This window comes from Vollenhovia emeryi, unplaced genomic scaffold, assembly GCF_000949405.1.
Source record: "Vollenhovia emeryi isolate VEMERY1.0 unplaced genomic scaffold, V.emery_V1.0 DF939341.1, whole genome shotgun sequence".
NCBI lineage: Eukaryota > Metazoa > Arthropoda > Insecta > Hymenoptera > Formicidae > Vollenhovia > Vollenhovia emeryi.
In genome coordinates, this window is record NW_011967025.1 from 61,893 (window position 1) to 87,033 (window position 25,141).

The window sequence follows — 25,141 nt, forward strand, 5'->3', positions numbered from 1 at the left end:
AGTTTGAGTTATAGGAGTGTAGCTCAATTGGTAGAGCGCTGGTCTCCAAAACCAGAGGTTGTAGGTTCAATTCCTATCGCTCCTGCATTAATGTTGTGGTGAAAATGTTAAAAAGTTTGTGTGTTTTTTTCTATGATATAAAGCAAGAAATACGAAGGATTGCTTGGGTAAAGAAACAGGAGGTGTTGTCATCTCTATTTGTTGTGATGATTGTTATATTATGCTTTTCGATTTTCTTCTGTTTCGTGGATTTTATGTCTCTTTACGTAATTAAGGCTTTATTTGGAATTATTTATGGAATGTGAATATAAATGGTATATCATTAGAGTTGATTATGGATATGAGCAAAATATACGCGAATTGGTAAGTAATGCTGTTTATTTTAAGAAAGTGTTTATTCCTTATCAAACGGTATGTAATTCAAAGTCTGATATAAAAGAGTTATGTGAAGTGTATGTATATATGCATCTATGTGATGAAAGCAAAAATATTTTGAATCAAACGCCTGGATTCTGCAGTGGTGAATCTGGTGATTTTGAGATGATTTCAGATGATGAGATAAGTTTAAAGTGTAAAGAATTTAATAGATATAAATGGTATATCTTGAGAGTTGCTTCTAATTGTGAAGAGAAAGTGCGTCAACATATATTGGAAAATTCTATGAGATTGAGTGTTAATGGTTACTTTAAGGAAGTTTTTATTCCATATGAAGAGCTAAGTGAAGTAGAGTTGAAATCTAAGAAAATTGCTACACGAAGAAAATGCTTTCCTGGTTATGTCTTTTTATACGTGAATTTATGCGATGAAGTATTGAATTTTATCAATAATATACCAAAATCTCTTAAGGTTTATGGGTTTTTGAAAAATGGTAATATTCCAAAGGTGATTTTGGACGATGAGATTCACTCAATGTGTAATGCACTTTATAATGCTCAAGAGACAAAGAAGTTAGGTTATGGTTATGAAAAAGGTGAAAAAGTGAAAATTAATGATGGTCTTTTTCAAAATTTTACTGGTAAGGTAAATATGGTAAACGATGAGAAAAAAATTATTAATGTGGAAGTATCAATTTTAGGTAAGCCGACAATAATAGAGCTTGATCTGGCTCAAGTAGAAAAAATAGAGGATTAATTATGAGTGTTATAGTTGCTAAGATTAACTTACTTATGGAAGCTGGGAAAGCAATTCCAGGACCGAAAATTGCTTCAGTACTTGGTCCACGTGGTATACCTGTTCCTAAGTTTTGTGAAGCTTTTAATAAAGTTACTAGCGCTGCTAACGCTAATTATAAAGTAGGCGATTTAGTAACAGTGCGAATTTCCATAAAGGATGATCGCTCTCATGATTTTACTGTCAGCGGTCCACCTGTGGCTTATTTACTTAAGCAGGAGGCTAAATTAAGTAAAAGTTCTGGTAATCCTGGTAAAGAATTAGTGGCTAAATTACCTATGTCTGCTATAATTAAAGTGGCAAAGTGCAAGATGGTTGATATGAAAGTGGATAATGAAGATTCAGCAGTGAAAATGGTTGTAGGCACTGCAAAATCTATGGGTATAGAAGTGGAAGGTTAGGTAAATGAATACATATAATGATAATCCTAAGCAGTGTTTGAAGAAGATTATTGAGTCTGCTTCAGCAAAATTTAATGAATCAGTTGATATTGCAGTCAATTTAGGCGTAGATTCACGTAAATCTGAAGAGCAGGTGCGTGGTACAGTAGTTTTGCCTAAAGGTATCGGGAAGAATATTAAAGTAGCTGTTTTCGCTCAAGATAAACATTTATTAGAAGCTGAAAAAGCTGGTGCTGATATTGCAGGAGGAGAGGATTTAGTTGAAGAAATAAAAAAAGGTAGAAAATTAGATGTTGATTGGTGCATTACTACTCCTGATTTTATGGCAAAAATCACTCCTATTGCAAAAGTATTGGGTGCTAAAGGGCTGATGCCTAACCCTAAATTTGGTACTGTGACTTCTAACATTGCAGAAGCTATTAAAACCATTAAGTCTGGTCAGATAAAATTTAGAACAGATAGAAATGGTGTTATTCATGGTAAATTAGGAAATATTAAATTTGATATTGATGACTTGCTAGAAAATTTAAAAGCCTTTCTTAAAGTAATTAAAGATAATAAACCTATTTCTGCGAAAGGAATTTACTTTAAGGGTGTTTTTTTAAATTCAACTATGGGTGAAGCTTATAAGATAAGTAAAGTGGAAGATATAATTTAAGGGAGTGATACCGTGAAGCGTAAAAATAAGGATGAATTTATACAGAGCACAATAAACGTATTTGTAAATAATGATTTCTTGATATTAGTAAATTTTAAATCTATAAATGCTAATGATTCATTAACTCTGAGGAATAGCCTGAAGTCTATAGCAGGTGGGGTATTAGTAGTTAAAAACACTCTAGCGCGCTTGGCTTTGGAAAGGACTGGTAAATTTTCTTATTTATCAGGTAAATTTTCTGGTTCTGTTGCTATTATATACTCTAGTGGCATAGTAGAAGTTGCAAAGTTAATAGTTGATTTTATTAATGCTAACAAAGAAAAAATGTCTGTGATTTGCGCGGCTCATATAAATGAATTGTTAACAGTGGAAGATGTTAATAAACTGGCTAAGTTGCCTTCTCTGGATGAATTGCGTGTTAAAATTATGCGTTTAATATCTTATGATATTCCTGCTCGATTGGCGTTGTCTATTAATTCATCTTCTATGAGGCTTATGAGAGTTTTGGATTATTATAGTTCTAAAAAATAAATTTGTTGTTAAGTAAGGTGGTAATTATGAGTAATGTAACAAGTGATTTGGTTGATAAAATATTATCTTTAAACCTATTAGAGGCTTCTGAACTTGTAAAAGTTCTAGAAGAGAAAATAGGGTTGCCTGCTGGTTCTTTTCTTGGTGGGGCTGTTGGTGCTGGGGCGCCTATTAGTGATAATGCTGCTGCTCCTGCTGCTCAAGAAAAAGCTGAGTATAAAGTTGTGATTAAAGAAATTGATGCGAGTAAAAAAATAGGAGTTATTAAAGCTGTGAGAGAAGTTAATTCTACATTGGGTTTAAAAGAAGCAAAAGAGTTGGTTGAATCTTTACCTAAAGATTTAACTGCTAATGTTCCTAAAGACGAAGCAGAAAAAATCAAGCAAAAACTTATTGAAGCAGGAGCAACTAAAGTGGAGCTTGAATAATATTTAATGTATTAATTTTATATTGATATAGCTCTTTTAATTAGTTTGGGGTATTTTAATGGTTGATTCTTCTTATATGTACGCTTCTGGTGCTTTTGTTCCTAGAGTTTCTTATTCTAGGTCGATTGATTTAAAAGATTCTTTATTGGATTTGGTTAAGGTTCAAAAAGAATCGTATGATTCATTTGCTCCTAAGAATAAGGGTAATGAAAGACTTGAAGTTATCTTTCATACAATCTTTCCAATAAATGATCCTTTGCGTAGGGCTACTATTGAGTTTATAAGTTGTAGGGTAGATGATCCTAAGTATGATGAATCTGAGTGTATAAAGCGTGGTGTAACTTTTTCTGCTCAGGTTATTGCTTCTATACGTCTTGTTGTTATGCAGGATGGTATTTCTCTTGATGAATATAAATCGATTAAAGAGAGTGGAGATCATTCTAAACTTGCAACCGTTGTAAAATCTATAGAAGAGCAGGAAGTCCACTTTTGTGGGTTGCCTATGATGACTGATAAGGGCACTTTCATCATTAATGGTGTAGAAAAAGTTATTGTCTCACAAATGCATAGGTCTCCTGGTGTATTTTTTGATAGCGACAAGGGAAAAACTTACAATTCTGGTAAATTGATCTATTCTGCCAGAATTATTCCTTATAGGGGTTCTTGGCTTGATATTGAATTTGATGTTAAAGACCATTTGTATTTTCGTGTTGATAGAAAAAGAAAATTGCCAATCTCAGTTTTGTTAAAGGCGTTAGGTCTATCAAATAATGATATACTCGATAGATTTTATGAGAAAATAAAGTATGTAAAACATAAAGATGGTTGGAAAGTGCCTTTTGTTCCTGATAAATTTAAAGGAGTGAGGTTGCCTTTTGACTTAATGGATATTCAAGGTAATGTGCTGCTTAAAGCTAACGTTCGTATTACCTCAAGACTAGCTAAAAAGCTATATGATAATGAATTGAAAGAGTATCTGGTTCCTTTCAATTCTATATGTGGTTTATTTCTCGCAGAAGATTTAATAGATAGTGCTAGCTCTACGAAAATTTTATCTGCTGGTGAATCTATAAAGCTGGAAGACATAAAGAAGCTTGAGTTATTGTCTGTGGATGAAATATCAGTATTGAACATAGATAATGTATCTGTTGGACCTTATATATTAAATACGCTTTTCTTAGACGAAAACATGTCTTATCAGGATGCGCTATATGAAATATATAGAGTTTTGCGTCCTGGTGAAGTTCCTGTTTTAGAGATAGTAAAGGAGTTTTTCCGTAATCTTTTCTTCAGTCCGGAATATTATGATTTGTCTAACATTGGTAGGTTGAAGCTTAACTCTTACCTTGGATTAAATTATGATGAGGATTTAACTGTTTTAACGTATGAAGATATTATTGAAATTGTAAAAAAAATAGTATTGTTACGTGACGGTCAAGGATCTGTAGATGATATTGATCATTTAGGAAACAGAAGAGTAAGATCAGTTGGAGAGTTTATAGAAAATCAATTTAGAACTGGGTTGTTGAAATTGGAACGCGCAATAGTTGATTCTATGTCCACTTCTAGTTTAGATAAAGTTTCTCCATCTGATTTTATTAATCCAAAAGTGTTAACTAATGTCTTAAGAGATTTTTTCAATTCTTCTCAATTATCTCAATTTATGGATCAGACTAATCCATTATCTGAAATAACACATAAAAGAAGGTTGTCCGCGTTAGGTCCTGGCGGTTTAACAAGAGAAAGGGCAGGATTTGAAGTGCGTGATGTTCATCCAACTCATTATGGAAGAATTTGCCCTATTGAGACTCCTGAAGGGCAAAATATAGGGTTAATCAACAGTTTAGCTATATACGCGCGTATTAATAAATATGGTTTCATTGAAAGTCCTTATAGAAAAGTAGTTAATAGGGTTGTTACTGATCAAATTGAGTATCTGTCCGCCATAGATGAAGGTTTATATTATATAGCTGATACCAGCGCAAAGCTCGATGAAAATAATTGCTTTGTTGATGATATGCTATACTGTAGATATGCTAGTAGTTTCATTATGGTAAGTAGTGATCAGGTGAGTTACATTGACGTATCTCCTAAGCAGGTAATATCAGTTGCGGCTTCCTTGATTCCATTTTTAGAAAATGATGATGCTAATAGAGCATTAATGGGCTCAAATATGCAACGTCAGGCCGTACCTTTATTGAAGCCCACCGCTCCTCTGGTTGCTACTGGTATGGAGTCTTTTGTAGCTTCTGGCTCTGGTGCTGTAGTTTTAGCAAAACGCGATGGCATAGTTGATAGTTCTGATAGTAACTCTATAGTTATACGTGCTTTTGATAAAGAAAGGGTTAACTACTTGGACGTAGATATTTATCATCTAAGGAAATTTCAGCGTTCTAACCATAATACTTGTATTAATCAAAGACCGCTAGTGTGCGTAGGTGATTATGTTAAAAAGGGTGATGTAATAGCTGATGGTCCTGCAATTAACAGTGGTGAGTTGGCGCTTGGTAAAAATTTGCTAGTCGCTTTTATGTCTTGGCAAGGTTATAATTTTGAAGACTCTATTATTATTTCTAGTGAAGTTGTTAAAAAAGATCTCTTTACTTCTATTCATATAGAAGAATTTGACTGTGTTGTACATGATACCCCTTTAGGATCAGAAAAAATAACTCGTGCTATACCTGGTGTCAATGAAGAAAATCTATATCACTTAGATGATAGTGGTATAGTGAAAATTGGTACAAGAGTTGGTCCAGGCTATATTCTGGTAGGTAAAGTTACACCTAAACCTTCTCTTTCATTGCCTCCTGAAACGAAGTTATTAATGACAATTTTTGGTGAAAAGTCATTCGATTGTGCGGATTCCTCTTTATATACATCTCCAGATGTTGAAGGGACAGTAATTGATGTACAAGTCTTTACACGCAGGGGGGTTGAAGAAAATGAAAGGGCATTACTCATCAAACAAAAAGAGGTAAATGACTTTGAGGGAGAGCGAGATTATATAATCAATGTTACTAGTGAATATTTCTATGATGAACTGAAGAAACTTCTTATTAATTCTGGTTCTCAAGATCGAGAAAAATTTGACTCTATTGAACGTGAGCAATGGTGGGGTATAGGATTAAAAAACCAATCCATTTCTGAGCAAGTTAAGAGCTTAAAAAAAGATTTTGATGAAAAAGTATCACATGCAATAGCACAGTTTAAGCGAAAAGTAGAAAAATTACATGAAGGTTATGACCTGCCTCAAGGTGTGTCGATGTCAGTAAAAGTTTTCATTGCTGTGAAACATAGTCTGCAACCAGGGGATAAAATGGCTGGTAGACATGGGAATAAAGGTGTGATCTCTCGAGTTGTGCCAGTGGAAGATATGCCTTATTTGGAAGATGGTACTCCTGTCGATATTATTCTTAACCCTCTTGGTGTTCCTTCACGAATGAATGTAGGACAAATACTGGAAACGCATGTAGGTTGGGCTTGTAGAAAATTAGGGGAAAGGGTAAGTAATATTCTCGATGAGATCAATAAAATCAAAAGTGCTTTTTGCAAGGGAATTAGGTCCCTTAACGATGATAATTTTACACAATTTGCAGTAGCATACCTTGACAATAAAAAAATTGAAAATATTGATGATGATGAAATAATGGCTTCTGTTTTAAATACACCTAATAAGAATGCACTAAATGACGAGTTGAATGCGTTAGTAGAGAACTATTTGAACTCTTGTAAAAGTTCATACAGCAATTTACGTGATTTCCTGATTGAGGTTTATAGCTATGGTAGTAACGTATCTATCTGTAATGATATTCGTAATATCAGTGATAATAATCTCATTGAATTTGCACATAAATTACGTGATGGCGTTCCTGTTGCTGCACCTGTATTTGAGGGTCCAAAAGATGAACAAATAGCAAAATTATTTGAACTTGCTGGTTTGGATCACTCTGGACAAGCTGTATTATACGACGGTTGCAGTGGTGAAAAATTCGACCGCAAGGTTACAGTTGGTTACATGTACATGCTTAAGTTGCACCACTTGGTTGATGGTAAAATTCATGCGCGTTCAGTAGGGCCTTATAGTTTGGTTACTCAACAACCTCTAGGAGGAAAATCTCATTTTGGTGGTCAGCGTTTTGGTGAAATGGAATGTTGGGCATTACAAGCCTATGGTGCTGCTTATACTTTGCAGGAAATGTTAACTGTGAAGTCTGATGATATTAATGGTAGAGTTAAGATTTACGAATCGATAATAAAAGGTGACAGTAATTTTGAATGTGGAATTCCTGAATCCTTTAATGTGATGATAAAAGAACTACGTTCTTTATGTTTAAATGTAGATTTAAAGCAAAATGATGTAGTGATTGAAGATATATCTCACACTAATATTGCACAACCTTTTAATGAGGTTAGCATATCGATTGCTAGCCCTGAAAGTATTAAGCGTATATCTTGTGGTGAGATAGAAGATGTTTCAACTGCAAATTATCGTACGTTCAAAGTTGAGAAAGGTGGATTATTTTGCCCTAAGGTTTTTGGCCCTGTCAATGACGATGAATGTTTATGTGGAAAATACAAAAAAAGAAGACACAGAGGTCGCATATGTGAAAAATGCGGAGTAGAAGTTACATCTTCTAAAGTAAGAAGAGAAAGGATGGGTCATATAGAGCTTGCATCTCCTGTTGCTCATATATGGTTTTTGAAATCACTTCCTTCAAGAATTGGAGCATTATTGGATATGTCTCTCAGAGATATTGAGAATATTTTATATAGCGATAATTATATCGTGATAGATCCTCTTGTTTCGCCTTTTGAAAAAGGTGAGATTATGAGTGAAAAAGCTTATAATGAAGCTAAAGATAGCTATGGGATCGATAGTTTTGTAGCTATGCAAGGTGTTGAAGCTATAAGAGAGTTGCTAACGCGCCTTGATTTACATGAAATTAGGAAGGATTTAAGACTAGAATTAGAGTCTGTTGCTTCTGAGATAAGAAGAAAGAAAATTATAAAGAGATTGCGTATTATTGAAAATTTCATTAAATCTGGAAATAGGCCTGAGTGGATGATACTTACAACTATACCTATTTTACCACCTGATTTGCGTCCTTTGGTATCGCTTGAAAGTGGTCGTCCTGCAGTTTCTGATCTGAATCATCATTATAGAACTATTATTAATAGAAATAACAGGTTGAGAAAATTGTTGAGCTTAAATCCTCCTGAGATTATGATTCGTAATGAAAAAAGGATGTTACAAGAAGCAGTTGATTCTCTTTTTGATAATAGTCGTCGTAATACTTTGGTAAACAAAGCTGGTGCTGTTGGATATAAAAAGTCCATTAGTGATATGTTAAAAGGAAAACAGGGTCGTTTTCGCCAGAACCTCTTAGGAAAAAGGGTAGACTATTCTGGACGTTCTGTAATAGTTGTTGGTCCAACTTTGAAACTAAATCAGTGTGGATTACCAAAAAGAATGGCTCTTGAACTATTCAAACCTTTTGTTTACTCAAAGCTTAAGATGTATGGTATGGCTCCAACTATTAAGTTTGCTAGTAAGTTGATAAGAGCAGAAAAACCAGAAGTTTGGGATATGCTTGAAGAGGTAATAAAAGAGCATCCTGTTTTGTTGAATAGAGCGCCTACGCTACATAGACTTGGTATTCAGGCTTTTGAGCCAATCCTTATTGAAGGCAAAGCAATACAGCTTCATCCGCTTGTTTGTACGGCGTTTAATGCTGATTTTGATGGTGACCAAATGGCAGTGCATGTGCCAATTTCATTAGAAGCTCAGCTTGAAGCTAGGGTGTTGATGATGTCCACTAATAACGTTTTAAGTCCTTCTAATGGCAGACCGATTATAGTTCCTAGTAAAGATATAGTACTTGGTATATATTATCTGACTTTACAAGAACCTAAGGAAGATAATTTACCATCTTTCGGTGCTTTTTGTGAAGTTGAGCATTCTTTGAGTGATGGTACTTTGCATATTCATTCTAGTATAAAGTGTAGGATGGAGTATATTAATAGCAGCGGTGAAACTCACTATAAAACTGTTTGTACAACTCCCGGCCGTTTGATATTATGGCAAATTTTTCCTAAGCATGAGAATCTAGGTTTCGATCTAATAAATCAGATATTAACAGTCAAGGAAATAACTGGTATAGTTGATTTAGTATATCGTAACTGTGGTCAAAGTGCTACAGTGGCATTTTCTGATAAACTAATGGTACTTGGCTTTGAGTATGCCACATTTTCTGGTGTTTCTTTTGGTCGTTGTGATATGGTTATACCTGAAACTAAAGCTACACATGTTGATCACGCGAGGGGTGAAATTAAGAAATTCTCTATGCAATATCAAGATGGGCTAATAACTAGAAGTGAGAGGTATAACAAGGTTATAGATGAATGGTCTAAGTGTACGGATATGATAGCTAGTGATATGTTAAAAGCAATATCTATATATGATGGAAATAGTAAGTACAACTCAGTGTATATGATGGTTAACTCTGGTGCAAGGGGTTCTACTTCACAGATGAAACAGCTAGCAGGAATGCGAGGGCTCATGACCAAACCTTCTGGTGAGATTATAGAAACACCTATAATTTCTAATTTCCGTGAAGGATTGAACGTATTTGAGTACTTTAATTCTACTCACGGTGCGCGTAAAGGTTTAGCTGACACTGCGCTTAAAACTGCAAACTCTGGATACTTAACTCGTCGTTTAGTTGATGTGTCTCAAAATTGCATAGTTACAAAGCATGACTGTAAAACAAAAAATGGTCTTGTTGTGAGAGCTACAGTTGAAGGAAGTACTATAGTTGCATCTCTAGAGAGTGTTGTGCTGGGTAGAACATCTGCAAATGGTATATATAACCCAGTGACAAAAGAATTATTAGTAAAAGCAGGGGAATTAATTGATGAGGATAAAGTAAAGCAAATCAGCATTGCAGGTCTTGATGCTGTAAAAATTAGATCGCCTTTAACTTGTGAAATAAGTCCTGGTGTGTGTTCTTTGTGTTATGGAAGAGACCTTGCAACTGGTAAAATTGTTTCAATAGGTGAAGCAGTTGGTGTTATAGCTGCTCAATCTGTTGGAGAGCCAGGTACTCAGTTAACGATGCGTACTTTCCACATAGGTGGGGTAATGACTAGAGGCGTTGAATCCTCAAATATTATAGCTTCTATTAGTGCTAAAATAAAGTTAAACAATAGTAATATAATTATAGATAGAAACGGAAATAAAATTGTGATAAGCCGTTCCTGTGAAGTTGTGTTGGTTGATAGCCTTGGTAGTGAGAAGTTGAAGCATAGTGTACCTTATGGTGCTAAGCTTTATGTGGATGAGAGTGGGTCAGTAAAAATTGGCGATAAAGTTGCGGAATGGGATCCTTATACATTGCCTATTATCACGGAGAAGACTGGTATAGTGTCTTATCAGGACTTAAAAGATGGAATTTCGATCACTGAAGTGATGGATGAATCTACAGGAATATCAAGCAAAGTAGTAAAAGACTGGAAATTGCATTCTGGTGGAGCTAGTTTACGTCCTCGTATTGTGCTGCTTGACGATAATGGTGAAGTAATGACACTCGCAAGTGGCGTTGAAGCATGTTATTTTATACCAATTGGTGCAGTGCTCAATGTACAAAATGGCCAGAAGGTTCATGCAGGTGATGTTATTACAAGAACACCAAGAGAGTCAGTTAAAACTCGTGATATTACTGGTGGTTTACCGAGGGTTATAGAGTTATTTGAAGCACGTCGTCCTAAAGAGCATGCTATTGTTAGTGAGATAGATGGCTATGTAGCGTTTTCTGAAAAAGACCGTAGAGGAAAACGCAGTATATTAATTAAACCTGTAGATGAACAAATTTCTCCTGTTGAATATTTGGTATCAAGAAGTAAGCATGTAATAGTCAATGAAGGTGATTTTGTGCGTAAAGGTGATCTATTGATGGATGGTGACCCTGATCTCCATGATATTTTACGTGTGCTTGGGTTAGAAGCTCTAGCGCATTATATGATTTCTGAAATACAGCAAGTTTATAGATTGCAGGGTGTTCGTATAGACAACAAGCATTTAGAGGTGATCTTAAAACAAATGCTACAAAAAGTGGAAATTACTGATCCTGGTGATACTATGTACTTGGTTGGCGAAAGCATTGACAAGCTGGAAGTTGATAGGGAAAATGATGCTATGAGTAACTCTGGCAAACGGCCTGCTCATTATCTTCCTATTCTGCAGGGGATTACTAGGGCAAGTCTTGAAACTAGCTCCTTTATTTCTGCTGCCTCTTTCCAAGAGACAACAAAAGTACTTACAGAAGCAGCATTCTGCGGGAAGAGTGATCCTTTAAGTGGATTAAAAGAAAATGTTATAGTAGGAAGATTAATTCCTGCTGGTACAGGTTTGATTATGAATAAGATCAGAGCACTTTCACTTTGTGATAATGTAGATAAATATGAAAAATATTTTGATATTGAAACTTATGACGAAAAATGGTTGATGGATAATGGTTGTCATTTACACTCTGGTAAGGAAGAGAGCGTGGTAGCATCACATTATGATCAGTCGAATTGAGTACAGCTAGTGTGTCTCTTGACCAAAAAAGCCAATAATATTTTCTTTCACTTCTGTGCTATCTGTCATGTTATTTACTCTCATGCGAAATTCAGATAAGCTTTGAAGCCCGCTACTGTACCAACCTATGTGTTTGCGGGTCATCTTTATTCCTGTGTCATTTCCATAGTACTCAAGAATATTGTCGTAATGCTCGAGTATGATGCTTAATCTCTCTGAAGCTGTTGGCTCAGAAGTTTCGCTTCCATTCAGAAAATTCATTGCTTGATTAATCAGCCAAGGTTTACCGTAGGCACCACGACCTATCATCACTCCGTCTGCTCCGGATTCTTTAAGAGCACTTTGAATATCACTCAAATTTTTAATATCGCCATTTACTATAACTGGAATTTTCACTTGTTCTTTAACATTTCTAACGAATTTCCAATCTGCTTGACCGTTATAGAGCTGTGCTCTTGTCCTTCCATGCACAGTAATCATTTTTGCTCCTAAATCCTCGGCAATTTTCGCAAGTCTCGGTGCATTGCGATTTTCATCGTTCCATCCAGTGCGCATTTTCACCGTAACTGGCACATTCACTGCTTTGACTACGGCCTCAATTATCTCAGCGGCTTTTTTCTCATCGCGCATTAGCGCTGATCCTGCATAACCGTTTACAACTTTTTTAACAGGACAACCGAAATTTATATCTATTATTTTTGCACCCATATCCTCATTTAGTTTTGCAGCCTCTGCCATTACATCCGGCTCGCATCCAGCAAGCTGAACAGCAGTTAGCTCATCAACTTTTGCTTTTTGTAGACTCTGGCGAGTTTGCATGATCATGGCTCTGCTTGCAATCATCTCTGAAACCAACAAACTTGCACCTAGCTTCTTTACAATACTTCTAAACGGATAATCAGTTACCCCTGACATTGGAGCTAAAATAACTGAAGAATCAATCGTCAAACTTCCTATTTGCAGGGGCATGAGGTTAATGATAATTCTTCATTGTGAACTACATGCTGCACCTCTGAAGTAGAAGATGTCTTCGTCCTTGGCGGAAGCTCACATAAAAACCTACTCTCTAGATCTTTCTTCCATTCCTGATCATTCATAAGTGCTTCTGCAAACTCTCTTCTTTTCCCATTCAAATCAAATTTATATTCTGATAACTTTTTGTCAATCTCATCAAATGATTTACCTTCGTTGAACATTTGTGTGATTTTATGAGCATTTTCTAACGCGAATATTCCACAATTCCATACGTCTCCCTGTTGTTTAGTTTTAGAGCTTCTTATGTTATCGCTTCCTATTTTCAAAATTGCTTCCAGTGCACTTACCATATTGTCGATATTTATTGAGACGTTAACTAATTCATTTTTCCTGTCTCGACATGTTTGTGCTGTCTCTTGGACATCTTTACTCATTTCTTTTTTTCCTTGCATATTTAACTCACCAGCTTGGTCAGTAAGAGGTACAACCAATTTGTCTTTAATTTCATTTGCAAGTTCTATTTTCTTACGTTGACTACCAGGACTTGGTAAATCAGCACTAAAAGAATCACAATAGTAAGCTCTAAATTGTTTATTATCTAAGTTGTATGCAACAACCAGCGTTACCCAATGATTACCACCTAAGTTAACAACTGAAGTAAATGTTTTGTTCAAACTTTCCAGTTCTGCTTTATTTTTATATTCTCTTAATCTTTCATTCAAAGATTCAAGGTTACCAGGTATACAGAAGAATACAACACTGCCTGTAGAATCTTCTGAATACCTATATTTGATTCTTGCAATGTGGGCAATATCATGTTGCTGTAGCCAGTAAGCATAATTTCCTCTACTTGTCTGATGTGCAAGAGTTTGCAGATCTTCACAAAACCCCCCTGGAGCTTCTTTTTCACTAAAGTAACCTCTGACTGAGTAAAACAAAGGCTCAACAGCTACCTTATATACGACTGCAAGAACTATTCCGATCGCAATCCAAATCATAGGACGAGAAATTAGCATAGCAAGTGGCAAGGTCAGTAGAGGTGATCCTATTACCGTTCCTAAACAGCCAGCAGCGAATGTGGCTGCTAGGCATACGCAAGCAGCGTAGATAACAAATTTTCCACCAGCAAAGTAAGTGCTCTTTTTAAATTGATTATATTTTTCTGTGATGCCCAACATACTATACCTTATGAACACTAAGTTAATTAATTTTAACAAATTCTAGCAATAAAATCAAACATAATAATTTTAGTAATATGAGAAAATATTGAATATTAAGAGCTTTTGAAGTACAGTAATAATGTTAGTAACAGCACAATATATGCACGATATAGAATATATACGCAAAAACCCTGAAGGATTTGAAAAGGCAATGAAAAGCAGGGGGATAAGAGAGTTTACTGCAAAAGAGGTATTAGAAATTGATCACGAGAAAAGGTCATTAACCACTAAATTGCAAGATTTAAATAGGCAGCGCAATGAAATCACAGAGGAAATAAAGAAGCTTAAAATGAGCAAGAGCCCTTGTGAAGAGCAAATAGAGTTGTCAAAAGACATCACGAATGAGATAGAGGCAATTAGCTTAAAGGAACAAGCAGAAAAGGATAAGTTAGTGAATGTTTTATCTAACTTGCCGAATATTCCTGCGCAAGATGTGCCAATAGGCGCAGATGAGAACTCTAATTTAGAGGCGAGAAGATATGGAGGAAAAAGACAGTTTGATTTTGTACCAGAATCTCATTATGAACTCGGAGAAAAATTAGGTTTAATGGACTTCGAACAAGCGGCGAAAATTTCCGGATCAAGATTTGCGATATTAAGAGGGCAGTTAGCTAGGCTTGGCCGAGCATTAATAAATTTTATGCTTGAAATGCATGTTAATGAATTTGGCTATACTGAGGTGTACCACCCAGCTTTGGTGAAAAACGAAGCTATGTATAATGTTGGTCAGCTACCGAAATTTTCTGACGATTCGTATTTAACTACCGACGAATTGAGGTTGATTCCCACAAGTGAAGTGTTTTTAACAAATTTGGTTGCTGATAAAATAGTAGAGGAAAAAGAACTGCCTATTCGTTTTACTGCGTATTCAGAGTGTTTTCGTAAAGAAGCAGGCAGCGCAGGGCGAGACACGAGAGGCATGATAAGGCAACACCAATTTGGTAAAGTAGAATTGGTGAGTATTACAACTGAAGACCTATCAAATGATGAACTTGAGCGCATGACGAGTGTTGTTGAAGAGATATTAAAAAAACTAGAATTACCGTATAGAGTAATGCTACTGTGTAGTGGTGATATGGGTTTTGCTGCACAAAGGACTTATGACATAGAGGTATGGTTACCTGAGCAAAATAAATATAGAGAAATATCAAGCTGCTCAAATTGTGGTGCATTTCAAGCAAGAAGGATGAACGCTAAATACTCTTCAGAAACTGATAAAAAGATAAAAAAATATGTTCACACTTTAAACGGCTCAGCTTTAGCTATAGGAAGAACGATTGTTGCGATAATGGAGAATTATCAAAATTCTGATGGGTCGATTGCAATACCAAACGTGTTGCAAAAATACATGAGTAATGATACTGTTATAAGCAAATAATAATTTTGACATATAGAAAAGCTAGGAAATAAAGATGAAGGTTCTGGTTATAGGTTCTGGTGGACGTGAGCACGCTCTACTTTGGGCTCTAAAAAAATCTCCTATCTTGACTGAGTTATATGTAACTCCTGGTCGCCAAGCTATGAAAGATCTTGGGACTCTTGTAGATATAAATATTCAAAATTCAGTGGATGTCACACAATTTTGCAAGAGAAAAAATATAGAGTTGGTTGTTATTGGTCCAGAACAACCAATAATTGATGGGCTTGCTGATGATTTAATTGCAGAGGGAATAAATGTTTTTGCTCCGAGTCAAGCAACTGCAAAACTTGAGGGATCAAAGTCTTTCACCAAAGGACTATGCAAGCGATATGGCATACCAACTGCCAAGTACGAGTGTTTTGTTGATGAAGGATTAGCTAAAGATTTTGTACGTAGCAATAAAATAAAGTTTCCACTTGTAGTGAAAGCAAATGGAATTGCGGCAGGGAAAGGCGTGATGATATGTTACACAGAAAACGAAGCTTTTTCAGCAATAGATTCAATGCTAGTGGAGAAAGAATTTGGTGAATCAGGTGAAGAAATAATCATAGAAGAATTTTTAATTGGAGAAGAAGTAAGCTTTTTTGCTCTTGTTGATGGGTTGAAAGTAGTAACTCTTGGGTGCGCAAAAGATTATAAGAGAGTGAATGAAAATGATGAAGGCCAAAATACTGGGGGTATGGGATCGTACTCATCACCTTCAATTATAAGTAAGGACATGGAGCAAAAAATCATCCAAAAAATGATATACCCTACAGCTCAAGCATTGGTTAACATGGGTACGCCTTATAAGGGAGTACTCTTTGCTGGTTTAATGATTTGCAGAGATGGCCCAAAACTTCTCGAGTATAACGTTAGATTCGGTGATCCAGAAACGCAATCTATATTACCTAGATTTGATTCAAATTGCGATTTATTAAAATTGATGTTGTCAGTTGCAGAAGGAAAGTTAAATATCAAAATGGTGGAACTTAACAACAAATCTACAGTTTGTGTAGTTGTTGCAAGTAAAGGCTATCCTGGTGATTATCAAAAGGGAGAAGTAATTAAGGGATTAGATAAAATTGAAGGCATTCCTGGTATATTGGTATTTCACGCTGGTACTAAATTAGATGAGAATGGTAATTGGATTTCAGATGGCGGAAGAGTGCTAAATATAGTAGCAGAAGGAAGCACTATAGAGGAAGCCAAAAGTAAGGTGTACTCAGCATTAAATTTTTTAGAATGGCCAGGGAGCTTCTTCAGATACGATATTGGTAGTTAATGTTAGCTGTCGGTTAGCAGGTAGACCGCAGAAACGAAAAAACTTACTTGACAAACTTCACCAGCCCCCTTATTGTAGTATTAAGGGTATTTATGACTCAAAACTTGTTTTTGACCTGCAGGCTCAATGACAAAATTCAGTAAAAAACTCAGGGTATTTATTGGCGGATTACATAAAATTATAGCGGCTGCATGTCTTTTAAATTTTTTCTACATTCAGCCAAATCGCGCTTATCTTAAGCGTTAGCACATTATTACAGCGCCACTTACAGTAATATAGAGTCAGAACTCGCACCACGGGGCTTCTTTTGCCTTTTTTTCGCTTGGTAAATTTCTTAATGTTTGTAGCTAAACGACAACCGTCATCCCTGTAAAGGTCAAGTATCCCGCTGCGTGTTAGCGGATGAGATACCGCGGCGGTATGACGGTTCACGGTGGCATGACGATAAGCTCGTCATCCCGCTGCTTGTTAGCGGGATCTATTGCCGAGATACCGCGAATGAATCGCGGTATGACGGTTCGTGACGGTATAACGGTTCGCGGTGGTATGACGGTTCGCGGCGGCACGACGTAGGACTGCTGTCATCCCGCTACGTGTTAGTGGGATCTATGTTGAGAGATACCGCGAATGAATCGCGGTATGACGGTTCGCGGTGGCATGACGATAAGCTCGTCATCCCGCTACGTGTTAGCGGGATCTATGTTGAGAGATACCGCGAATGAATCGCGGTATGACGGTTCACGGTGGCATGACGGTTCGTGGCGGTATGAAGGTTAAGCAATTCGTCATCCCGCTGCTTGTTAGCGGGATCTCTTGCCGAGATACCGCGGCGGTATGACGGTTCGCGGCGGCATGATGTAGAATTTTATACTCACCAACTCAGTATTCCAATCTGGATTGTATCTTATCGGTAAAAAAGAAGAGCTACTTGAGGAAGTTTTTATAGGACTAAAACCAAAGAAAACTTGCATATAAGTTTATCAAGTGTAAAATTAGAGTTGTTTTAAAAGAATAGGTCAATTATGAATCTTGTAACAAAATCTGCTATCGATTTTACTGCTTCAGCTGTTCTCTCTGGCGGAGAAATTGTTGATGATTTCTGTCTGAGTAAGCGCATAAAAAATAAGTATGCTGTCCTTTTTTTCTATCCACTTGATTTTACCTTTGTCTGTCCAACTGAGTTGATATCATTTAGTAATAAAATAGAGGATTTTTCAAAACGTGGTGTTGAAGTGATAGGAATAAGTGTAGATTCAAAATTTTCACATTATAAATGGCGAAACACTCCAGTCAATGATGGTGGTATTGGAGAAGTTAGCTACACTTTAGTGTCTGATATCAAAAAGTCTATATCAAGAGACTATGGGGTCTTATATGATGACTCAATTGCGCTGAGAGCAACTTTCGTTATTGATGATAAATTTACTGTACGTCATCAATCAATAAATGATTTGCCTTTAGGGCGTAATATCGATGAGTTCGTTAGAATCGTTGATGCAATTAAACATAATGAAGAGCATGGTGAAGTATGTCCAGCAGGGTGGAAGAAAGGTAAGCCAGCAATGCAGGCAAGCGATGAAGGAGTAGCTGATTATCTAAACTCATACAGTGAAGAATTATAAATTTAGTACAAAAGTTCTTATTATTGGATCCGGGGCAGCAGGTTATGCTGCTGCTATATATGCAGCACGTGCAAACTTAGAGCCAATTGTAGTAACGGGAATGCAGCCTGGTGGTCAGCTTACAATTACTACAGATGTTGAAAACTATCCTGGTTTTGTTTCAATACAAGGGCCAGAACTAATGGAGCAGATGAGGTTGCATGCAGAAAAGGTTGGAGCAAAGATAATAGATGATGAGATAAAAAGCGTTGAACAACTTGAGGATTCTAATAAGTATAGATTTAGATCTTCTGGTAATATCAATGACTACTACTCAGATGCAATTATAATTGCATCTGGTGCGCAAGCGAAGTGGCTTGGTTTGGAGAGTGAAGAGGAATTTCAAGGTTACGGAGTTTCAGCTTGTGCAGCTTGTGATGGTGCATTTTTTAGGAATAAAGTTGTAGCTGTGGTTGGTGGTGGAAACACTGCTGTTGAAGAAGCAATATTTTTAACTCGATTTGCCAAAAAAGTGATATTAATACACAGGCGTGATAAATTAAGAGCGGAAAAAGTAATGCAAGATAGGCTCTTTAAAAATGATAAAATAAAAGTAATGTGGAACCATACCGTAGAGCAGATTCTTGGAGAAGAAAATCCAAAAAAAGTTACTGGTATTATAGTTAAATCAACGGAAGCTCAAGAGTTAGAAGTGGATGGAGTGTTCATTGCAATTGGGCATGCACCAAATACAGGTATTTTTAAAGGCTTTGTTGAAATGGATCAGCAGGGTTATATAATTACAAAACCTGGAACAACTTTAACTAGTAAAGCAGGAGTATTTGCTGCAGGTGATGTTCAAGATAAGGTATATCGTCAGGCAGTAGTTGCAGCAGGAACAGGGTGCATGGCTGCACTTGATGCAGAAAAGTTTTTAGAGTCGTAGTTAATTCTAGGATTTTGAATAAATTACTTGCAATTTTCCTTTTCTTTTTCATAATTATATTAGTAAATTATTAGGTAGGTTTAATATGCCTCATGGATGGAATAGTACAAGCACTACTGGTTACGGATATAATCAGAGAACTCCAGAACCGCTTGATGAACCAACACAAAAGTTATTTAAGGCTATTAATGATGAAAATCTAGAAGCTTTGGAAGAAGGTGCGAATGTTAATGCGTTTGATAAGTGCTATACACCATTAATGACTATTGTCCTGAATGGTGATGACAGTCCTATATACTTAAAAATGATGATGTTGCTTTTACAGCATCGAGATTTCAATGTTAATATTCAAGAAGCTAAAGAACGCAATACAGCTCTACACCTAGCCTTTTGCATGGAAAATAGAAATTTTGTACAGATGTTACTTAGACATCCTAACTTAGATATAGATGTTAAAAATAGTTATTTACTTATTAAACCTGAATACCAACGACTCCCTGAAGTATATCTTCATGATTTTTATAAAGAGCGTTTCTTTCATACTCCTAAAGAATATATTGAAAAAATAGGGCGAATACAAGAAAGGGACTTTTCGCATCTTACAATGGAAATACAAAAAGCACGAAAAGGAAGAGAATTATTAGATGCTCTTTCTAGCGGAAACATTTACCAAGCGAAAAGACTATTAAATCAAGAGCTTAACCCTAATTGCTGGAAAAGAAGCCGAAGTGAAGAAATAGAAACGCCGCTTAGCTTAATTATTCAATCATGTTTACAAGAAATAACATCAGATAACAAAGAAGTATTGACAAAACTTTTAAAACATAAAGAGCTAGATTTTAGTCAAATAAAGCCAATACAAGCTATAGAGCGAAATTCGTGGGTGAAGCGAATAATTGAACAAGCTATTAAAGAGCGATTAACCGGTACTATTAATAAAAAAGATTTAGATGATGTAAAAAAATTAGTAGAAGATAATTGCTTCATGAGTCATGCAATTGTTACTGCTGCATTAAGGGGTGTTAATAATCCAATCGAATCTATTACAAATTATCTAAATGAAAAATTTCCTGTAAGTGCAGAGCAACCTGTAGCAAATACACATAATGTTCAACCAGAAATAAACGACGAATTCATTGCTCGAGAGTTGCAGCAGCTCGAAAACTTTAGAGATGAATTTGAAAGAAAAGAAGCTCAACTTACAGAGAAAAAAAAGGAGCTAAAACAAAAGAAATTAAGTCAGCAAGCAGGGGTTAATGATCTAAGTAGTCAACTTACTCAACTTAGTAAAAAAATTGATCAAAGTAGAAAGCAATACAACTATGCTGTCGCTTCTCTTGTGTTGTCTGCAGCATTGGTTGCTGGTGCATGTTTAACAACACCTAATTTGGAAATATGTATTCCACTTGCTGTAACTGCATTTGCCTTCTTTACAATTGGATGCTACTATTTATACAAAACAAAAACAGCACTTAGCGACGTTAGAAGCACTCAGCTTGGTAATGTTATCAGTCTAGAATGAAGTTAAGGTTTTGGCTTCTTCTCCAAACTCTGCTGAAAATTTTTGTACATGTTAAAAACATCTTGATAATTGAGGTGAGTGTAAACTTGAGTGTTCTCAAGGCTCGAATGACCAAGCAGTTGTTGTATTGATCTTATGTCAATATCTTCCTGAAGCAAATGAGTAGCAAAACTATGACGAAATGCATGTGGAGATAAAATTTCTGGCAGATTTAGTATTCTCCTTATTTTCTGCAAACGATTAGCCACATAAGTTCTTCCCAATTTTTTTCCTCTTACTCCCAAAAAAAGATATTGTGCTTTATCATTAATGCCAAGATAAGGACAGGCTTTTACATATTCCTGTATACATTTTTTTACTACTGGAAGAATGAATACCTGCCTTTGTTTATCTCCCTTACCTGTTACTATTAAACTTTCATTGTTAATATCACTAACCCCAAGGTTCAACGCTTCACTGATTCTTAAGCCTGTACCATATAGCAGGACAATAATTGCAATTTCTCTTTTTACCACCCAAGGTTCGCTCAAGTCAGATAATTTCATTTCTTTCAATAAAGTTTTTATATTAGATATTGAAAGTGCTTTGGGCAGAGTTCTTCTCTGAATTGGCCTTGATAAGGAAAATACAGCTTCATTGTCTATATTGTTGTTGTTTTTTATGTACTTGAAGAAATTTCTGATTACTGACAATGCACGAGCGTTAGATCTTGCATTCACACCTCTTGCGTAACGAGAGGTAAGCCAACTTCTTAACTCAGGTATGCTTAAATTTTTCAGAGTACCAACATTTACTTCTCCGCCAATGTGAGTATTTAGGAAATTTATAAGATCCTTCAAGTCCCTCATGTATGACTCTAAAGTGTTTGGTGAATAAGATCTGTTGCACCTCAGCCACTCATACCATTTTTCAATGATTGAACCGAGGTCCACAATTATTTTTTAAAGAAAGCATCGATGCACGCATCTCGAAAGGCTTCATTTATATCAGGATGAGAGTGACAAATTCTGTATATATCCTCTGCTGCTGCGCCATATGCCATTGCAACCGCTGCTTCGTTGATTAGCGTATCAGCGTATGCTCCTATGATATGCACACCTAGTATTGTATCTGCTCTGCTACAAGTCAGCACTTTCACGAATCCTTCAGCATCATCAGTGATTTTTGCTCTGCCGTTTGCAGCAAATTGACATTTACCAACTTTGTACTTATAGCCAGCATTTTTGAGTTCCTCTTCGGCTTTACCGATCGAAGAAACCGCAGGGTGAGTGTAAATGACAGATGGTATAATTTCATAATCAACGTGAGGTGACTGTCCTGCTATTATCTCTGCAACTGCCACTCCTTCTTCCTCTGCTTTATGAGCAAGCATTGCTCCACCAATCACATCACCAATAGCAAATATTCCTTTCACATTAGTTTCATATCTGTTGTTAACTTGAACGAAACCACGATTATCTTTTTTTATTTTTTCAAGACCTTCAGTGTATGGTTTGCGCCCTGCTGCCACCAATACCTTATCCGCCTCTATAGTGTTTGTTTGATTATCTTTTACAGAACAAACTTTCACACTCAAAGAGTTACTACTTTGTTTTATTCCCTCAACTTTAGTGCTAAGTAAAAATTTTATTCCTTGTTTTTGTAGACTAGAAAGTAGAGACTTACTTAATCCTCCATCCATTGCTGCAGCGATTCTGTCAAAAAATTCTACTACAGTGACTTCAGACCCTAGCCTCCTCCATACAGAAGACATTTCAAGCCCTATTGCCCCGGCTCCGATTACGACAAGTTTTTTTGGTACTTCAGTTAAAGACAATGCACCAGTTGATGAAATAATACTTTCCTCATCGATATTAATTCCTGGCAAAGAAATAACGTCAGAACCGGTTGCAATTACTATATTTTTTGTCTTCAGCACCTTATCTTCAACTGAAACTTCAAGATTACCTTGGTCAAAAGAAGTAATTTTCCCAAGTCCATTGATTTTAGTGATTTTGTGAAGGTCAAACAGATATTCTATACCTTTTCCAAGTTCCTGAACTCTGGCATCCTTATAGCTTAGCATTTCTTTTAAATCGAAACTTGCATCCTTAATTTTTATGCCAAGCTTCGACAGATCATTTTTCGTGTGAGCATACTGATAGGAAGAATGAAGTAGTGCTTTGGAAGGTATGCATCCAACTCGCAAACATGTACCACCAAAAATGCTATTTTTATCTATGCAGGCAACTTTCAATCCAAGTTTTACAGCAGCGATAGCACACTTATAACCGCCTGGACCACCACCTATAACAATCAGATCATAATCAATCATAAAGAACAAACCTATTTTCTAAAGAATAAACACCATTTCCCTCAGTTGTTACATATATTTTACCGTGAGTAAACACTGGAGTGTGAAACACATTACCAGGTACTTTGACTACCTTTCCTGCACTTTCAGATCCAGGAAAAGCAAGCATTGAACCTTTATTACTTGTCACCCACAGTGTATGAGCATGCACAATTGGAGCAAACAATTGCGTATTTTCTATTAAATCAGATGCCCAGACTGTTTCTCCATTTTTTATATCCAGGCCGATTATTTTATTATCTTTAGTTACTATAAAAATTCTTCCGCCTTCTTTTTGTTTCTCTGCAGGAATAAGAGGACTATAATATGACTCAATGTCTGATACACTTTTTACTTGCAGTGACTTTGACCATAAAATATTTCCTGATCTCACGTTAATACCATAAATATAAGAATTATTTGTAGCTATTAAAGTATCGCCAAGCACTCTCGGTGTAGTAGTTACATCTGTGAGCTGTGTATCCAAAAGGTTTGTAGCCAATTTTTGGCTCCACAATTTTTTACCGTCTTCATTAAAAGCTATTAACTCACCATTTGAAAATGGTGCTATTATTTTATCGTCAGAAATTGTTGGCGATATGGAATACAAACCTCGAACCTCATTGATACCGTTTTGATAAGCCCAAGCGGAGCTGCCATCTTTTATATCAAACACGTACAGATAATTATCAATAGTCAATACTACCAATTTATTATTTATTACTGCTGCTTTCCCTCTTACTGGAGCTCTCAATTCTTTTTCCCACTCAATCTTGCCAGTTTTTGCATCTATTGCGTGTAAAGTGTTATCCACTATAAAGAAAACATTTTTTTCATAATGCGATAGGCTCATGTTACCAATTTTTTTCCTATGTGAGAGGTGTAATTTCCAATTCATAGCCTTTGAGTTATCAATATCAAAGGAATATAAAGCGCCGTGCTTGTCTGATAAAATAACGCTATCTTCTGTAAGCACTGGAGCTACATATCCTTGAGATAGTTTTTTATCCACTAGACTTATTCGCTCGCTTGCCATTGTGTAACTGCTACACAATAACATTATTATAACAATTATTACTTTCATTACTTAGTTGAGAACAAGATTTATTAATATACATACTAGAAATCTTAATCACAATGAAAATGTTCTTGTTGTACGTTGAAACATTGATTTATGAACAGAATGTTATATTATTATGTAAAAATCATACTCTTAGAGGTAATACACCTCATCCACTATGCGGCAACGTGCATAGCTGTATGAACATTGAGATATAAAAGTAATTTATACCAAGAATAAAGATGTCATCCGAGTAGCCTCTTTCTTGTCATCCGAGTAGCCCCTTTTCCTGTCATCCCAGTGCCCTGACTACTTGGATTCAGGAAACTTACCAAGTAAATGTACAATAAGAACTAGATTCAAGACTGGAATGACACCCTACTTAACCGTCATACCGCGATTCATTCGCGGTATCTCATCCGCTAACACATAGCGGAATGACGATAACTTCGTCATTCCGCCGCGAACCGTCATACCGCCGCGGCGCTAACAAGAGATCCCGCTGCGGGATGAGGAATTGCTTAACCGTCATTCCGCCGCAGACCGTCATACCACGATTCATTCGTGGTATCTCATCCGCTAACACGTAGCGGGATGACAGCAATCCTACGTCATACCGTGATTTATTCACGGTATCTCATCCGCTAACACATAGCGGAATGACGAAGTTATCGTCATTCCACCGCGAACCGTCATACCGCCGCAGCGCTAACAAGAGATCCCGCTAACACGTAGCAGGATGACGGTTGTCAGGGTGTCATCCCAGTGCCCAGACACTGGGATCCAGGTTTTTTAGAGCTATCATAGGATGACAGAAGCACACTTTGTCATCCCAGTGCGTGACACTGGGATCTCATTTCGTAACTTCATAGTATAAATTATTTCAAATTGTATCTATTTGCAAATATAGTAATTTTGCATAAAAAATTAGATCCCAGTGTCACGCACTGGGATGACAAGAAGAGGGCTACTCGGATGACAAATAAAGGAGCACTGGCATGACACCTGTAGCCCTACGTCATACCGCGATTCATT

At 36.3% G+C, this 25,141-nt stretch overlaps 6 protein-coding genes and 1 non-coding gene across 7 annotated transcripts in view; 5 read left to right on the forward strand and 2 right to left on the reverse strand.

Annotated features, from left to right (window-relative positions):
- The window catches only part of LOC105558474, a 16,032-nt gene extending 12,844 nt beyond the window's left edge, over positions 1–3,188 (forward strand). The window contains exons 8-12 of the mRNA XM_012006175.1: positions 519–1,075; positions 1,147–1,566; positions 1,667–2,050; positions 2,318–2,437; positions 2,842–3,188. Of these exons, the coding sequence (XP_011861565.1) occupies positions 519–1,075; positions 1,147–1,566; positions 1,667–2,050; positions 2,318–2,437; positions 2,842–3,188 (1,828 nt within the window). The remainder of the gene's footprint in view (positions 1–518; positions 1,076–1,146; positions 1,567–1,666; positions 2,051–2,317; positions 2,438–2,841) is intronic.
- On the forward strand, positions 13–85 carry Trnaw-cca. The gene has a single exon. It is a non-coding gene; the product is annotated as a tRNA-Trp (tRNA).
- Positions 3,189–3,246: 58 nt separating the features above from the next.
- On the forward strand, positions 3,247–11,766 carry LOC105558475. Its single transcript, XM_012006176.1, has 2 exons — positions 3,247–10,385; positions 10,470–11,766. Exons 1-2 carry the CDS (start codon positions 3,247–3,249, stop codon positions 11,764–11,766), a joined length of 8,436 nt encoding a protein of 2,811 aa, XP_011861566.1.
- A 6-nt stretch (positions 11,767–11,772) lies between these two features.
- On the reverse strand, positions 11,773–12,681 carry LOC105558476 (tRNA-dihydrouridine(47) synthase [NAD(P)(+)]-like). Its single transcript, XM_012006177.1, has one exon. The coding sequence runs from the start codon at positions 12,679–12,681 to the stop codon at positions 11,773–11,775; it is 909 nt and encodes a 302-aa protein (XP_011861567.1).
- Positions 12,682–14,040: 1,359 nt separating this feature from the next.
- Positions 14,041–15,339, forward strand: LOC105558477 (serine--tRNA ligase-like). Its single transcript, XM_012006179.1, has one exon. It carries the CDS (start codon positions 14,041–14,043, stop codon positions 15,337–15,339), a length of 1,299 nt encoding a protein of 432 aa, XP_011861569.1.
- Positions 15,340–15,373: 34 nt separating this feature from the next.
- LOC105558478 (phosphoribosylamine--glycine ligase, chloroplastic-like) lies at positions 15,374–16,645 on the forward strand. Its single transcript, XM_012006180.1, has one exon. The coding sequence runs from the start codon at positions 15,374–15,376 to the stop codon at positions 16,643–16,645; it is 1,272 nt and encodes a 423-aa protein (XP_011861570.1).
- A 5,003-nt stretch (positions 16,646–21,648) lies between these two features.
- LOC105558479 (dihydrolipoyl dehydrogenase, mitochondrial-like) lies at positions 21,649–24,082 on the reverse strand. The gene is made up of 3 exons (XM_012006181.1): positions 23,449–24,082; positions 23,092–23,244; positions 21,649–23,000 (listed from the first exon to the last, which is right to left on the reverse strand). Exons 1-3 carry the CDS (start codon positions 24,080–24,082, stop codon positions 21,649–21,651), a joined length of 2,139 nt encoding a protein of 712 aa, XP_011861571.1.
- Between the last annotated feature and the right edge of the window lie 1,059 nt (positions 24,083–25,141).

Excerpts from the sequence above, each read along its gene's own strand:
- LOC105558477 (XM_012006179.1), top strand. The coding sequence starts at position 14,041 with ATGTTAGTAACAGCACAATATATGCACGATATAGAATATATACGCAAA.
- LOC105558476 (XM_012006177.1), bottom strand. The coding sequence starts at position 12,681 with ATGTCAGGGGTAACTGATTATCCGTTTAGAAGTATTGTAAAGAAGCTA.
- LOC105558475 (XM_012006176.1), top strand. The coding sequence starts at position 3,247 with ATGGTTGATTCTTCTTATATGTACGCTTCTGGTGCTTTTGTTCCTAGA. Across the intron at positions 10,386-10,469 it reads TCTATTAGTGCTAAAATAAA|CCTTGGTAGTGAGAAGTTGA; the intron begins GTTAAACAATAG and ends GTTGGTTGATAG.
- LOC105558479 (XM_012006181.1), bottom strand. The coding sequence starts at position 24,082 with ATGGCAAGCGAGCGAATAAGTCTAGTGGATAAAAAACTATCTCAAGGA. Across the intron at positions 23,245-23,448 it reads AAATAATTCTTATATTTATG|AAAATACGCAATTGTTTGCT; the intron begins GTATTAACGTGA and ends CTGATTTAATAG. Across the intron at positions 23,001-23,091 it reads CACTCCAGTGTTTACTCACG|GTGGTGGTCCAGGCGGTTAT; the intron begins GTAAAATATATG and ends TGATTGTTATAG.
- LOC105558478 (XM_012006180.1), top strand. The coding sequence starts at position 15,374 with ATGAAGGTTCTGGTTATAGGTTCTGGTGGACGTGAGCACGCTCTACTT.